The sequence below is a fragment of the Macrotis lagotis genome, chromosome 2 (genome assembly GCF_037893015.1).
Source record: "Macrotis lagotis isolate mMagLag1 chromosome 2, bilby.v1.9.chrom.fasta, whole genome shotgun sequence".
Lineage (NCBI taxonomy): Eukaryota > Metazoa > Chordata > Mammalia > Peramelemorphia > Peramelidae > Macrotis > Macrotis lagotis.
The window spans coordinates 99823329-99839524 of record NC_133659.1 but is presented as its reverse complement, the minus strand read 5'-3'; the positions used below and the strand labels follow the sequence as shown (position 1 = coordinate 99839524).

Below are 16196 nucleotides of genomic sequence, written 5' to 3'. Positions count from 1 at the left end.
CACTACTTCCTTATAAATATTCTTTGCTCCAATCAGACGTGCTTTTCCCACTTCTGTGACTTTGTCCATGCAGCTGTTTCCACCTGAGATGTCTTCTTTTCTCTTTTTATCAGTTTATTTCCTATCCATCCTTCAAAGTTCAGCTAAAAAGCTACCTCTTCTTCACAGTCATAAATGATCTCACACTCCTCAACATTCATCTGATGCATTGCTCCATCCTGGATACTTATCATGCTCTGATTTATATGGTAATTAAATGTTTGCCCTTAGACACTTCACAGCATCCCTAGAATTCAAATTCCATCTATAGATAGAGAAGTTGATTCCTAAGTGGATAGTATGAAGACAGAAGGCATTATCATAAAGTCTGTTTCATTCCATTGAAATTAATATTGGTTTTTTTTCTTCTGTAGATGACAACTTATGGCGCCTTCCTTCACAAGGGCTCCTTCTTACGCAACTACTTCAACATCCTGGACCTAGTGGTGGTGGCTGTGTCCCTCATCTCCATGGGCCTTGAGTGAGCAATGACTAAGGGGTTAACACTGGGGAAGAAGACCTCATAAGGTCTACAACACTGACCCCCAAAAGAGGAGGTTCCTCAAGCTCCTGGTGCCTTTCCCATAGTTTAGGGCTGGCAAGCTTAACATAATAGCAATGGCTCATACTATTTATATAGTACTGAAAAGTTTCAAATGCATCTTCTTCCACTTAGTTCCCACATTTAAGATATTTAAAAGTTTGAAAAGTACATATTTTTTTTCTCCTTCGACCCTCATAGCAACTCTGTGAGGTAGGTGTTATTATTATTCCCATTTTACAAATAAAGAAACTGAGAATCAAAGAGATTAGATTACTCATCCTGGATCACATTGCCAGTGTGTGTCTGAAGCAGATTCCAAGTCTAGGAGTCAGTAGTTCAACTATTATTTTCATCTAATAGAAAGGCAGCTTGCTATAATGGAAATATACCTATATCCAGAATCAGAGGTCCTGAGTTCAAATTCTAACTCTGACAATCTCTATGACCTTGATCAAATCATTCCACCTTTTTTGTACCTCTGTAATCCTTATTTGTTAAATGATGAGATTAACCTCTCCAACTACTTAGGAGACTGAAAAGGTTAGGCGATTTGCCCCAGAGTCACCCTTTAAACAGGCATCAAAACTAAGACTTAAACCAGATTATGGGACTCCATGATCACTATTCTTTCCATTACATTAAACTGTAATAGAAATTCCCTTTACATGCCTCTGAACCAGGACAATGACTCAGTCAAATCTATTAATAAGATGCCACTGGGGATTCCAGGACCCTGAAATTTAGAGGGTGCTGACAAACAGGAGTGATCACAGTCTGGAAGAAATGAAATGTGAATGGTTGCTAGAAAAAGTAGGTGACTTAGGGGGAGAAGACTCAGTAGGGAAGACAGTGTTTTGGGTGGAAAGAATGACTTATATGAAGAAGAAACAGACCAGTACCTGGCAGGGAAAAATGATTAAGGTTACCCAGTTGGAGAAAATAGTTATGGCAAGGGTCTCCTTCCAACTCTTCCCATCATCTTGTATTCCCTTCCCCACCCACTCAGATCCAGTGCCATCTCTGTGGTGAAGATCCTCAGAGTGCTGAGAGTGCTCCGACCCCTCCGAGCTATCAACAGAGCCAAAGGGTTGAAGGTGAGAGTTGAGTGAGTCCTGGATCCACTTCCCTTAGGAGAAGAAGGAACACAAAATTAGCTAAGAATAGGTGGTGACCTTGAACCCAAACAGCCCAAACAGAAACATAACTTGGTACATTGACTCATTAGCCTGACTGGTTCTTGCCTCAAGCCTTTCTTGGGTCATCCACTCCCAATGGGACCTTGGAAGTATCTCATCGGTCTCACTCTCTCCAAGCAGGGGTCTCCCCTCTCTTGTCACCCAATTAACTATATTCTTGGGTCTCCCTCAAATCCTGGTGGCCATGAGTCTGATTCTCACCTGATCCCTTCTTCAATACCCAGCATGTGGTTCAGTGCCTCTTTGTGGCCATTCGGACCATTGGAAACATCGTGTTGGTTACCACCCTCCTGCAGTTCATGTTTGCCTGCATTGGAGTCCAACTCTTCAAGGTAAGAGATCCCCATTACATCCAGATGTCATCATTTGATCACCCATTTCCTAATTGATGCATGCCCCCTTCTTTTTTAATTATGTGCTATCACAAAAAGAGCTGCTATCAATATTTTTTGTACATAAGGGTCCCCTTGTTACGAGGATTTCTTTTTTTCAGGAGATTGGAAAAAAATTTTAAGTAAGGGGTATCCCTCTGGGTTCCAACCCCTAATCAAAGGGCAATTAGCCCTTCCTTATTGAGGAGGGCAATATAATTTGGGGAATATTTAAGGGGAAAGATTGCAACAGACTCTCTGAAGACAGTGGGGCATTTGTCCCCCACCACACACACACACACCCCAAACTGTACTATCTGCCCTTTCTAATGGGAGAATCAATAATGGAGCTTAAGTACCTGGATGTTTTACTCTGGATCTGAGCCTCATAGGGTGTGCCCAGCCCACTCTGGGCAACTTATCTTGTTCTTTGAAAGGCATGTGGTACAACTGGATTTGAGGTCACAGAACCTGGGTACAACCTTTCAAATGAGGGATCAGACTTGATGTACCTTTGAGACCACACACGTATAATTGTCATTTACCTTTTCAATGGGGTTGGGGGTGGGTGCTTGAAAAGGAAGAGAACTTGGAACTCAAAATGTTAGGGGAAAAATATTAAAAATAAATAAAATAAATTATATCCTTTTGAATTCCAGTAATCCTGTGAGATGTTAGTGCTGCCCCCTAATGCTATTATTAATAATGTTTAATACATTACAGTATGTTATAGTTATATCATACATTGAATTACATTGTATCATAGCATAGCATATTAGCAATGTTATTATTATCAAGAACAATGTTAATTTAAGCTGTTGTTGTAATGATGGTCAAGTCTGTCCTGTTCTGCTTTCCTTCCAAAGAATTCAGGTTTTTACCTTCTTGAAGGTTACAGGGGCAAGGAGACTTCCATTATCAGAATCAGTAATTCTGCACTATCATTCTATCTTGATGTCCTCCTGCTCCCATTTTTTTAATTGTTTCCATGACAACATATTCTCTCTCTCTCTCTCTCTCTCTCTCTCTCTCCCTCTCCCTCTCCCTCTCCCCCTTCCCCTCTTTCCCTCTCTCCTCCCCCTCACCTTCTCTCCTTTCTACCTCTCCCTCCTCTTCCTCTTCTCTCACTGTCTGTCTTTTTATCCCTACCTCTATCTCTCTGGCTTTCTGTGTCTCTATGTGTGTGTGTGTGTGTGTGTGTGTGTGTCCATTTGTGTGTGTCTCCTTCTCTCTCTCTGTCTCTCTCACTTTCTCCATTCTTCTCTCCCTCATTCCCTTCCTCCCCACTTCTCCCTCCTCTTCCTCCTCCCTCACTCTTTGTCTTTCTTCCTCTGCCTCTATCTGTCTCTTTATCTGTGTGTCTCTATGTATGAATGTCTCCCTCTCTCTGGCTTTGTCTCTCTCTCTGTCTCTCTCTCTTCCCCCCCCCCACCCCTATCCCATCTCTCTTCTCTTCACATGTCTCCTCCTTCCCCTTCTTTTTCTTTCTGTCTATGACCCTGTCTTTCTTCCCTCCTCTTCCCTCTCTCCAACACCCTCCCACCCACATTCTTTTTCTTTCCTCTCCCCACATCACCTCAGGGGAAACTGTACAGCTGTAATGACTTATCTAAGATGACCGAAGCTGAGTGCAAGTAAGTTATCTCCTGCCAGCTTCTGGAGGAACCTCCCCACCTGAGCAGGATCAAGTGAAGGTTTCCCAGTTCTCCACCTGGGGCTGCCCAGGAATGTGACTCCAGGGTCAACTAGCAGGATGCTGACTTAGTGGGGAATGGAAAAGATCTGAGTGTCTTAAAAGGCTGAAGGTCTAGGGAAATGGGGAAGAAATGAGAGACAATGTGGTATAGGGAGAAGAATCATTGATCGGAAATAAGAAACCCTGAGCTTTACTTCTGATTGTTTCTCATGTGTGTGACTTTGGACAATTCTCTTAACTTCCCTGGCCATACTTTCTTCATCTGGAAACTGGAAGCATTAGACTAGATGGTCTCTGGGTTCCTTTTAACCTTGAATCTATGATCCTATAATCCTTTAAAAGAATAAGAGCAGGAAAGGGTCAATGGGGAATCACCCCAACCTGTCACCTGGACAAGTACCTCAATTCTTCTGCTAACTGTTTAACCCTAGGTATATCACTTCCCTCTGTAGAATGGTGGCCTCCTGGCCAAACTAGATCATTCTAAGACTCTGATTCTAAGTTCTATGATCTTGTAAAAACCTCAGCCCCCTCCTTGATTTAGCTTTCAGATTTAGATAGAGAATTTGTACCTTCTTCTTCATCATTTTCTTTGCTGTTTTTCCCAGTAATCCTCCCCTCTCTCAGAGTCCTTCCTTGTAATAAATAAGTAATCAATGGGGGATGACATCAGAAGATCATGAGCTTGGAAGATTCTTGTGGGCTCTAAGCTATTCTGCTTCTTTCCAAAAGAGGGATGTCTGAGGTTCCCTGGGGTAGAGGGAGGTCCCAAAAGAGGGCTTTCATGGATGGAGGAAGGCAGCTAAGTCATTTTTCCCCTCTGCTCAGGGGATATTACTATGTGTACAAAGATGGGGACCCTAACCAGATGCAAGTATATCCCCGAGAGTGGTTACACAGCGACTTCAACTTCGACAACGTACTGTCTGCAATGTTTGCCCTCTTCACTGTCTCGACCTTCGAGGGATGGCCCCAGTGAGTGTGTGGGGATTGGAGAAAGGTGGAGTAGGAGGAAGGGTGGGAAGGATACAAAATGAGGATGGTCATGGCTACATTGGAAGGGTACTTGGATGGCAAGAATATTCTTTTTTTTACCCACCCCAGCCATGCACACACATTATACGAGTGTACCCACATTGAGAACGTATTTAATACTTGGAGATTGTTAGTAAAGAGGACATTGTTAAAGGATCTTCTTCCCAAAGAAAGTTGGTAAAATACCTGGTATATCTAATCACTAAATAGAATGCCAAGGGACTCTTGGGTAAAAGAAGCAGGTTAGCTCTATCAATCAGATGCCACTGAAAATGTTTTATAACAGGCCACAAGAGGCAGCATGGGAAAAGTGACACTACAAACTTTACAGAATAATTGTATTCTTGTGCCAGTTGCTAATAGTACAAAAGAGGCAGCAACCTATTAGTTTGGGCACCAGGAAGACCTGGGTTCTAATCCTTCCTTATACTTAAATGTTAGCAATTATTCTTATCCAATGTCTATACCATCACATCATTCCCATACTCATAAATCTCCAATGACTCCTTTGTGCCTATGGAAGTATCATCATGGCTTCCAATTTTGTAGCACTCTACTATTCCCTTAAAGTTTTCCCTACAATAACCCTATGATTTTTTGCACATGACCAATATAAAAATTTATTTTGTTTGAATGTGCATATATGTTATAAGGCTTCTACCCACTTTTTTTTTTAAAAAATGTAGGACAGAGAAAAAATAGTAAGATGCTGCAATAAAAAGAGCCCTGAGGTTAGAGCCAGGAAGCCTGAGTTAAAATCTGGCTTCAGACACTTTCTATCTACATGATCCTGGGCAAGTTACTCTGTCTCAATTTCCTCAACTATAAAATGAGTTCATAAAAGTATCTACCTCCCAAAATTGTTGTGGGGATCAACTGAGATAAAGGCAAGTAACAAAGAGTAGTATATCCTTTACCCCAAAATTTAAATTTGTAAACATTCATTTTTTTTTTTTGGTTTTGTTATTTTTTTTGCAAGGCAAATGGGGTTAAGTAGCTTGCCCAAGGCCACACAGCTAGGTAATTATTAAATGTCTGAGGCTGAATTTGAACTCAGCTATTCCTGACTCCAGGGCTGGTGCTCTATCCACTGTGCCACCTAGCTGCCCCAGTAAACATTCATTTAAAAGAAATTTAAACATTAAAAAAAAATCCATAGATAATAAAAATATTATTCTTAAGTCCAAAATCAGTCTGGCATTCAAGGTTCTTCCCAATCTTGCCTTACTTTTCCTTAATCTCTCACTTCCTTTCATCTTTTCACAGGCTTCTCTACAAAGCTATTGACTCACATACTGAGGACATAGGCCCCATCTACAATTACCGTGTGGAGATGGCCATCTTCTTCATCATCTACATCATCCTCATCGCTTTCTTCATGATGAACATCTTTGTCGGCTTTATCATCGTCACCTTCCAGGAGCAGGGTGAGACTGAATACAAGAATTGTGAGCTCGACAAGAACCAGGTACCCTCAATGCCCATAAAGGTGGGATTAGGGAAAGGGAGAGAGGATTCTCAATATCCACAATCCTAAAGGGAGGTTAGGATGGAATTGGGATGTGGGAGGGATCTTGCCAATTGATAAAAAGAATACAGTTCAGACAAAGGGAGTTAGTTTGGGGGTAGCACTAAAGTTTTCATTTGTCCTTAATGCCCACATATTCACTGAGTTGTCTGGCCAGAAAACCTAGGATGGAACACCATGAATGGCGAGAGCTCACCAGGTGGGTGAGAGCCGAGATAATAAATGGTGAGACTGCCATGTTAGACTCCCCTCGAGGCCCTCACCAAGATGGTACAACTTCCTCTGGGCATCTCCTCTAGGGCCATAGTTTCCATCTAGACATTCTCCCACTGTCTTCTGGGGGATTTCCTGCCTCCTCCTTGATTCTGATGTCCTTGGTTATGGTGTATCTCAGCGACAGTGTGTGCAGTATGCTCTGAAAGCCCGCCCCTTGAGATGTTACATCCCTAAGAATCCCTATCAGTACAAGGTGTGGTATGTCGTCACCTCCTCCTACTTTGAGTACCTGATGTTTGCCCTCATCATGCTCAACACCATCTGCCTGGGTATGCAGGTAAGAGGCCCCTTGGGCCAGCTCACCAATTCCACTGGGCAGAGCAGAAGGGAGGTCAGGATTCCAGGATCAAAGAAGACCCCCAAGAGACTTTTAAACTTACAGACAGTGGTCCTAGCCCTAGGATGATTGAATTGACATCTCAGTAACACTTCAATTAGGCATAGATTTAATATTTGCAGAGCAGGAGTATCTCTAAGGATTCCAAAGTTAGATACTTCATTATCATGCCTGCTTTTAAACTTTGATTAATCTTCTCATTGCTTAAATAATTCTACAGTTGTCTGAGGGCCTCAGAGGTCATTTAGCCCAACCCTTTACCACTATGACATCTCTGATAACTGACTGATAATCAAGTGTACAAATAGAATTGCCCAGGCTGAGTTCCTGCCCTGAAGGAGTTTATAGGACCAAGCTAACAGCATTGCTAATATATCTGTGGTACATATAAAAAATTATAACAATAATAGGAAAATACTAAAGTATTTATATCCTTTATAGGAGATGGGGGAAAGACATGCTCTAAGCCTTAAGGAACAAAGGTTGAGACTCTTTAAGAGGGAAGGGACAAAGGAAATTGGTGAGAATATGAGATGTCCAGGTCCAAATCTGCTAGGACAAAAGGAGTCCCACCAATATGTTTCTGATAATAGAACCCTAGATTTAGAATTAGAAGGAAGCTTAAATGCTATCGCGTCCAGCTCCCTCATTTTGCAGATGAGGAAACTGAGATCTAGAGGTTGAGAGTCCTAAGAGCTGTGGAATTTGAACTCAAATCCTCTCACTTAAAATCTAATATTCTTTCAATTGTACCATGCTTGATCCAAGAAGACTTTGGGATAGTTTCTAGAATTGTTTTAAAGAAAGGAGAGATAATAAGCCTGCTGCATTTATGACTAAATGGAGGATACAGAAATAAGATTAGAAAATATGCTTCCTTTTTATTTTCACCACACTTTTGGATAATGAGGAGACAAGATTACTCTCTTTTGAATAATGTACCAAATGTCCCAACAGCCAGGTAGTGATGCTGCTGTTTCTAGGATTCAGATAGCTCAACTCCCAGCTCATTTGCCTTAGCAGTTAGATAAGGATAAGACATCAAGCTCTACTAAAGAAAAGGGCTCATTCCTATCTCAATTATCTGCAGAATAATTATAAAATAAAGTCTAGCCCTCTACTTCACTAACCTACTGACTGTAGATCTAAAGAAAAGTAGACATAAGGGCTGAAAGAAATTTCCTCTCCTCTTCCTCTCCTTTCTATTCCCCTTGTGTTATGTTTCCATAAGATTCTAAATTTGAGGAATATGAGCATAAAAGGAGGAAGGCTATGAGTAGTTATCAAATTAGACACTTGTATTCTCTGAACTTAGGGAGAAGAGGAGGAATGAGGAGGAAGGGTTCAGAAAGAGATGGGTGCAAGGACATTCTGATACAGAAGTTTCATACTCTGGGATCTCTGGAAAACAGGTTCAAAGTCCCCATATTGCCTTGTTCTCCTTTCCCAACCTACCTCCCATCCTTTCCATTTCCACAGCATTACAACCAATCAGATGAAATGAACCACATTTCAGATATCCTCAATGTGGCCTTCACAATCATCTTTACCTTGGAGATGGTCCTCAAGCTCATGGCCTTCAAGGCCAAGGTGAGTGTTGAAAGTGGTATTCATGGTCATTAAGCAAGGCAGGAAAGTTTGAAATGAGAAGGGATGGAGAAGTAAACTTTAGGTTGTAGCAACCCAAAGTCATAGACATAGAGCTAGAACGAAACTTAGAGGTAATTAATCCAGTCTCCTCCATTTACAGATGAGGAAAGGGAAAATCAAAGGTCTGAGATTTGCTCAGGGTCACCTTTGACTCCAAATCCCCTTTCATACTTTTCATTCGTGATACTACTAATCAATAGGCAGGAAGCAGATGTCCCTCCTTCACCCTCACTTCTCCTCTCAACTCCCTGCCTTCAACTTCAGGTCATAGTAGTCAAGAAGTCACTCAAAGTGACAGAGCAGCACAACTAGAGAATGAAATATTCTTCTCTGTATACCTCTTTTCTCCACCTTCTGTCTAAACTCAGGGTCTCTTACTTCCCCTTATATTCCAACTATAAATACCAGCCCTACTTACTACCTTGGGCTCAGAGGAGAGAAAAGAGAATATTGAGGAAGATATGAGAAGAGCAGGATAGTCATAGTGGGAATTCATGTTTGTAGAGTGTTAGATGATTGACAAAATGCTTTCTCCCACAATAACATGGGGGGAGGGGGGCAAGTGTGTAATTTCAATTTTGCAGATGGATAACTGAGGTTCAGAGAATTAAATGACTTGCCCATTTTGCCATAGCTAGTAAATAATGGAGCCAAGATTCTAACCCAGGAATCCTGGCTTCAAATCTAGCAACACTATAAATGTGAGGGGATGGGGTATTCCTTATTTAAAATTGGATGATAGAGGGAAATCACTAGGAAAAAAATCTGGTTCATGACACCCTTTACAACCCAACATCAAGAGGGATTCTCTATCACATTCACAGATCACCAAAGGATCCTAGGCTACCTTCACCTTGTGATTGCTCTTTCCTCCTTCTCTCCCTTCCTCTCTTCATTCCTTCCATTCCCTCTCTTTCTCAGGGCTACTTTGGGGACCCTTGGAATGTGTTTGACTTCCTGATTGTCATTGGCAGCATCATCGACGTCATCCTTAGTGAGATTGATGTGAGTGTCAGGAAATCGTAGGTACCTAAAAGGAGGGTAAGGTTTCTAGATGTGTAGATCCATTCATTGATTCAGCTGATATTTAGTGGGCAGCTACTATGTCAAGGAAACTGTATTAAGTACAGTGAATTTTGTTGGGGGGTTTTGGGGGGAGGGGTTACTGTGAAAGTCAAGTTCCCTCCTCAAGGACTTTACAATCCTATATAGGAGATAAGATATGCTCACAATTAAATATGACTTCAAACTGCACTAAGACTTTTGGGACACAATATAAAACAAGGCCGAATATGATAAATCCTAGAAGAATATTACAGATAAAAAAAACAAATTTTGAATAATTAAAATATCCAAGAAGTTTCACCCTAAGGAAAATTCATCTCCCTCCCTTCATTACCGAAGTGGAGGGCTCTGGAAACAAAATACTGCATACTTTGTCAAACTTGGTTAAATAGATTGTACATATACTGAATTGCTTTTCTTTCTTTTATTCTTTGTTATAAGGGGTATTTTCCCTGTCCTTAGAGACTAATAGGATAATGGAACCAGAGCCAGAAAGAAACTCAGAGGCTGTTTAATCTAAACCCCTCACTTTTCAGATGAGGAAATTGAAATGTGGGAAGATTAAATAATACACCCAAGATATATAAGTAGTCAGTATCAGACAAGGATTTGAACCCAGGTCCTGTGACTCTAAAAGCTATTTTTCCCTTTTAAAAGGGATCCTCAAAAGATTAAGGGCAACTGATGCAGAAGTCTTATTGTCGGGGTGGCTAGATGGTTCAGTGGATAGAGCACTGGCCCTGGAATCAGGAGTACCTGGGTTCAAATCCAGCCTCAGACACTTAATAATTACCTAGCTGTGTGGCCTTGGGCAAGCCATTTGCCTTACAAAAAAACCTAAAAAAAAAAAAAAGTCTTATTGTCAGATCCCCTCTATTTACATTTAAGGGCTTGAGGCAAATAATACTCACCTGTAACCTCTGTGATAAGGAAAGTGAAGTCAGAAAAGTTTATGATCTGTGTGGTAGATGTGAGGAGGGAGGGAGGGCACTGAGGTACTAGGCATAACCAAGACAAAGGAGAGATGGTGCTGTGTGTGAGGAACAGAGAGAAGACCAGTTTGACTGTAGGGTGCAGGAAAGAGAGTGACATATAAAGAAGCTAGAAAGTGGGTTAGGGACAGGGGGCAAAGGGGTTTAAAAACCAAATAGGAGATTTTATATTTGTCTCAGAGGTAATAGGGAGCCACTAGAGTTCATTAAGTGTGTGTTTGTGTCTGTGTGTGTGTGGTGGGGGGGGGGGGTTCCATGAACAGGTCTGGGCCTCAGGAAAATCACTTTGGCCTGTGTGGAAGACAGATTAAGGGTACGAAGGGGAGAAAGACCAAATAATAATACTGATATATAGAGGACAAGAGGAAGAAGAGGAATTAGTTTAAAAAAAAAACAAACCTGAGGTATAGTCAGAGATAAGGAGAGAACCAGGATAGTATCATATCACAAAAACCCACAGGGCAGTTGTTATTTTTAATAAGGGTTTTAACAACATCAGTGTTTCAAAGAGACCAAGGGGATGAGAACGGATAATTTCTTAGATTTAGATTTGGCAAATAAGAAATCGTTGTAGAAGTTTCTTTAGGGATAGAAAGAAATTTCAGCAATTTATGGAGGAAGTGGATAATGAGGAAGTAGAAGTAGGGATTAAAGGTATATTTTAACAAGATCTTTGGTGGGAAGGAGATAGGATGCCATTTAGGATTGGAAGAAGGTTTAAGAGAAGATTTAGCAGTGGGGAAGCCTGAGTTTGTCTGTAGACACAGCAACGAACCAGAGCAAGAAATTGGGGTGGAGATGGGACAAAGAGTAATTTACAGAAACTCAGGGGAAGCTAGAATGTATAGAGCACTGGGTCTGGAGTCAATAAGTCTTGAGTTCAAATTTGGCCTCAGATACTATAACTAGGGTGACCCATGAACAGGGAGCCTAACCTCTGGCTGCCTCAGTTTCTTCAACTGTAAAATGGGGGTCATAATGGAATTTCAGAGTTGTTGTGAAGATTAAATGAGATATTTGTTTAAAAAGGGGGGGAGCTTGGCACAGTGCCCTGCACATGGTAGCTGCTATATAAATGATCCCTTCCTTCCTCATGGAAATCCCAGTGGAAAGAGGACAGCTTATGAGGAAAACTCCTTTGCAGAGATTGAGCTCCACAGATGTAAAGCATTACGTATGATGTCAGGGTTTTCCAATGTGTGCATCCATTTTGCTGGATTTTTTCCCTTTTTAAAAAAAATTATTATGAGTGATGGCTTGAGGAATGGAAAGGAATAGAGATATAGGAGAAAAACCAAGGTGATATAAAAATAATAATAATGATAATCATTTTCCTGTCAATATATTTTATCTTGTTAAATATTTACCAATTACTTGCAAAAAGAAACCTTTAGCATTCATTTTTAAAATTTTTGAGTTCTAAATTCACTCCCTCTCACCTTTTAAGAAGGCAAATATAATATCAGATAATCATTTATATTTTAAGAGTACAAGATTAGTGGGTTGGCCTTTGAAAAGAAAGGAAACAGGAGATAAGGTGAAAAGTGGATAAAAAGGGAAATTCTGAAATAGAGATGTGATAAGAGAGCAGTTTTGAAGCAGAGAAAAGGGAAGTTGAATGACCTCATGTTAGATAACCTTGTTGCCTGTAAAACAGGAGGTTGGATCTTCTGCCAAGAGTAAGGAAGTCAGGAATAGATTTAGAAGAGTGAGGAGAGCAAGATAGATTGGTCTGGAAATGCCGTGGAAAATATAGCCAGTTAGAGCTGAATAATTAGGTTGTTAAGCAACAGTGAGGATAGCAAAAATGGATTGGTAGGGGACCCAATAGCTTCATGACAATCACTAACCACATTTCATTGTGAGAGGAATCAAAGAAAGCAAATTCTGGTGGTGATTCAGGTATAAGCAGAAGGTCAAAGGAATTTTAGAGAACTAGTGAGAATATCCTTGAAGTGACTAACCAAGGCAGGCTGGTAAGTGAAGGGGGTTAATGAACCAAGAGAATAGGAAAGCATCAGGGAACTAGAGGTGACTTGAGGATGAAAATCAACTTGGGTAGGCAAGGAGTCGAAGTGGCAAGGTCCATGGGGGTGTGGGAGGTCAAAGGAAAAATGAGATTGAACCTCTGGGTTCAGGGAGCAACTCTAGGTAAGATTGGGAATATTTCTGATAGGATTATAACAGGGTAAACCTATTTTAGCCTAGAAGCCAGGAAAAAAAGACCTGAGGTCTCTAAAAATTCACAGGAATTCACCTCCTTGAGAGTTGCTTTAACTGCCTGTCTCTGTGGCATAGGGATTCTGGCCACTGAGATTGGGAGGACCTCAATATTGGAGTTGGATAAGAAGAGAACTACAATTAGTTTGGGGCAACTGGCCCTTTTCCTCAAAGTGCTGAAATTCACAGGGCACTAACAATACTTGTAGTCTTGGAAAAGGAAAAGCCACTTCCTTCTCTCAGGAGAGTGCCTCCTTGACCTAGCCCTGTTTACTATACCTTTCCCCAAACCCCCCCCCCACCCTGCAACCTCCAAATATCCTGAGGTTTCCATCATTGGCCCCTCTTGACTAAAATGCTGCTTGGCCTGGTGACAAAAACTGTCAATTATGACTCATATGAGAGAAAGTATATGAGATGAAATGAGCTGCCATGGACTCTAGAAGGTCGAGATTTGACCTTGGGCCATGGAGGTTACTAGGAACAAACAGGTAAGAAACTGATAGTGGTGGGAGACAGGAAAGGACCTACAAGGGTCTTGGCTGCTATACTGTTCTGTTGTTCATCAGATCCATGCTGGGGCTTCAGTTCACTACGACTGAGCATGTGTAGAACAGACCCTAACAGACAAAGCTGCATATGGAAACTCCCAAAGAGAGGGGCTGCTGGAGCGGATAACACAATTTGGATTCTGGGGCAGGATGTGTACAGGATATAAGGATCACATATTGAGGCTTTTCTGTATCTTCTCCAGAGAGTAGTGGGCCTGGGAAAGGGTCTTTTTTTTTTTCTTGGAGGGGAGAAAGGGTGTGTGTGTGTGTGTGTGTGAATTTTCTACACATGGGATTTATATATACAGCTTCTAGCTTCCGGGGGAAATAGAATTCCAGTATAATCCCCTAGCTTGACTGCTCACAGGCCTCCTGGAGAGCAACAGGGTCTAAATAAAATCTCAAAGTGCTTCTTGGTTCCCCAACACTACAGTCATGCCTTGATTTTTTTAATCATCAAAGAAAAACACTGACTTGAATATTCTGAAAGTTATTTATTTTGTTTTTGAAAGATGACTTTTTTTTAGCAACAGCAGATTTCTCCTCCTAACAATGTTTTCTTAGGCTCATATGAAAATTCATTTTAATTCCTTGGACATAAGCCAGATGAGTCTAGGGGGAGGCAGCCCAGTTGTGTACTGTGTGGCAGAAGGAAACCAAACTGGTCTGAAGTAATAATAGCTAACATTTACATAACATTCTAACATTTTCAAAGTGCTTTACAGATATTATCTCACTTTATCCTCACAATAACCTTGGGTCCTGTTATTCCCATTTTATAGATGAGGAAACTGAGGCCCAGGGACATATGACTAGATAGTGTCTGAGGCCATATTTGAATTCAAGTCTTCCTGATTTTGGGTCTAATGTTCTGTCTACTGTACCAATAGTCATAATAGCAACAAAAATAATGCTTCAATACTTGCAAGGGTCTGTGATTCCTGGCATTGAAATGTAGTCCACCACAGTTGATCTCAATTCCTTTCTTAAGTCATGATCAAACTACTTCTCCTATGGCTGATGACCTTTTGGTGATGAGCCTCACCAAATCCAGCCAAAATGGCCCCAACCTCAGAGCCTTTCTAGCTAGGTAGAACCCTCTAGGGTTTACAGCTGACATACTGTCAGTAGAGATTGTTTCATATATTGTATTTGTACTCCCAACACACAACCACACACAGTGCCCACCACACAATGGGCACTTAAAGAATGCTTATTGGTTGACAGTTTTTGAAAATTTAGGACCCCTTCTTTGCCAGGGAGGGTAGGACTTTGGCAGAGGAATAATAATACAAAATAATGAGAATCCCATTTAATATGTCCTTTGGGTCTAGAAAGTCTTCTCCCACCTTGGACAACTGCTTATACAGAATAGCAACTTTCATTTGTATAGTATGTACAGTTTATTTAGGTTACAACTACAGATAGATATAAACGCCCCAAGGAGAGGCACTGTCTTTCCTGTTTGTCCTTGGGTTTGTTGGGGACAGGGGAGCTGGTATAGGACCCACAATGAGTAAAGAAACAGGGACCTAAGATTTCATTCTTAGAGGGGGGGCTCCAAAAAAGAGAAACACCCTCCACCAATACAGGTCAGCATCTCCTTTGCACCTAGACTTTGCCTAGAACTATGAGAAGATAATTGATTTACCTATAGTCACACAGCCAGAATGTCAAAGACAGAATTCAAATCTAGGTCTTCTGATTCCCAGGTCATTTCTCTATCTTGCTACTTTTCATATGCACATAATAGGAACTTCTATTCTCTCATTTTTATCAGATAATCTATAAAAATGAATATTCTAAACACATGTAACTGAGCTTTAACTCTATTGGCTTCCCCTGAGCTCACATCCCTGTCTTCAAATACTTTTCATCAAATGGATCTAAAGTTGCCCATGCCCCCACCTCCCAAGGGTCAAACTAGAGTGAATGTTTGTTGCATCCTTGTTCCCTCATCCTTTCTCAACATTATATACCAATCCCTAGGCAGGTTGGGTCAAAGAGATTTGGCAATGCTCTTCCCACCTACTCTTGATATAAAGAAATACCATCCATTGAAATCTTGGTCTTTCACAAGATTTCTGCCATTTGGACAACATTATAAGGAACTTACCAATCCACCCTGAGGTTCAGGTTCAGATGTAGATCCTTCTGGAACAACTGGATTTATCTGGATCCATTTTCAAATGAAAAAGCAGGCTCCCTCTGAAGTGCCCTTATTGAGAGTGTTATTTCTGCAAAATAGTCCTCCTGTTGGATGAAGAATTCATATTGAGTATATAAACAGATCTTGGGGGAAGTAGAAGGGTCCAATTCTTCTGCCACCTGATTTCTATTGATTGCTCAAATTCTGTCCCTCTCTCCTTAGTGCTTTCCTCTTTACCATTTAGAAACAGATTTGAAACCACCTGACCCTACTGGTTCAGAAGCCAAACCGAGTTGGTCCACCCTGTATTTGTCTCTCTCTAACTCCCCTGCAAACCCTGTGTCTTTCTCAACTCTCCTTTCCTCCCTGCTATTGTCCCATCTCTCTGATTTTCTTTCTTCCACTCATTTCTTCTCTCCACAGACTTTCCTGGCTTCCAGTGGGGGACTATACTGCCTGGGAGGAGGCTGTGCCAACACTGTAATTCTGACTGCATGAGTCTGCCCCTGACCCTGCATGTAGCTTCTTTCCTAGCTCTCCCCTCCTG

At 41.2% G+C, this 16196-nt stretch overlaps 1 protein-coding gene across 1 annotated transcript in view; it reads left to right on the top strand.

Moving 5' to 3' along the window:
* The window catches only part of CACNA1S (calcium voltage-gated channel subunit alpha1 S), a 94172-nt gene that overhangs the window by 59816 nt on the left and 18160 nt on the right, over window positions 1–16196 (top strand). Inside the window, exons 20-29 of the mRNA XM_074222319.1 lie at window positions 414–520; window positions 1590–1677; window positions 2004–2111; window positions 3732–3784; window positions 4675–4821; window positions 6148–6349; window positions 6804–6962; window positions 8502–8612; window positions 9594–9677; window positions 16073–16129. Coding sequence (XP_074078420.1) covers window positions 414–520; window positions 1590–1677; window positions 2004–2111; window positions 3732–3784; window positions 4675–4821; window positions 6148–6349; window positions 6804–6962; window positions 8502–8612; window positions 9594–9677; window positions 16073–16129 — 1116 coding nt within the window. The remainder of the gene's footprint in view (window positions 1–413; window positions 521–1589; window positions 1678–2003; window positions 2112–3731; window positions 3785–4674; window positions 4822–6147; window positions 6350–6803; window positions 6963–8501; window positions 8613–9593; window positions 9678–16072; window positions 16130–16196) is intronic.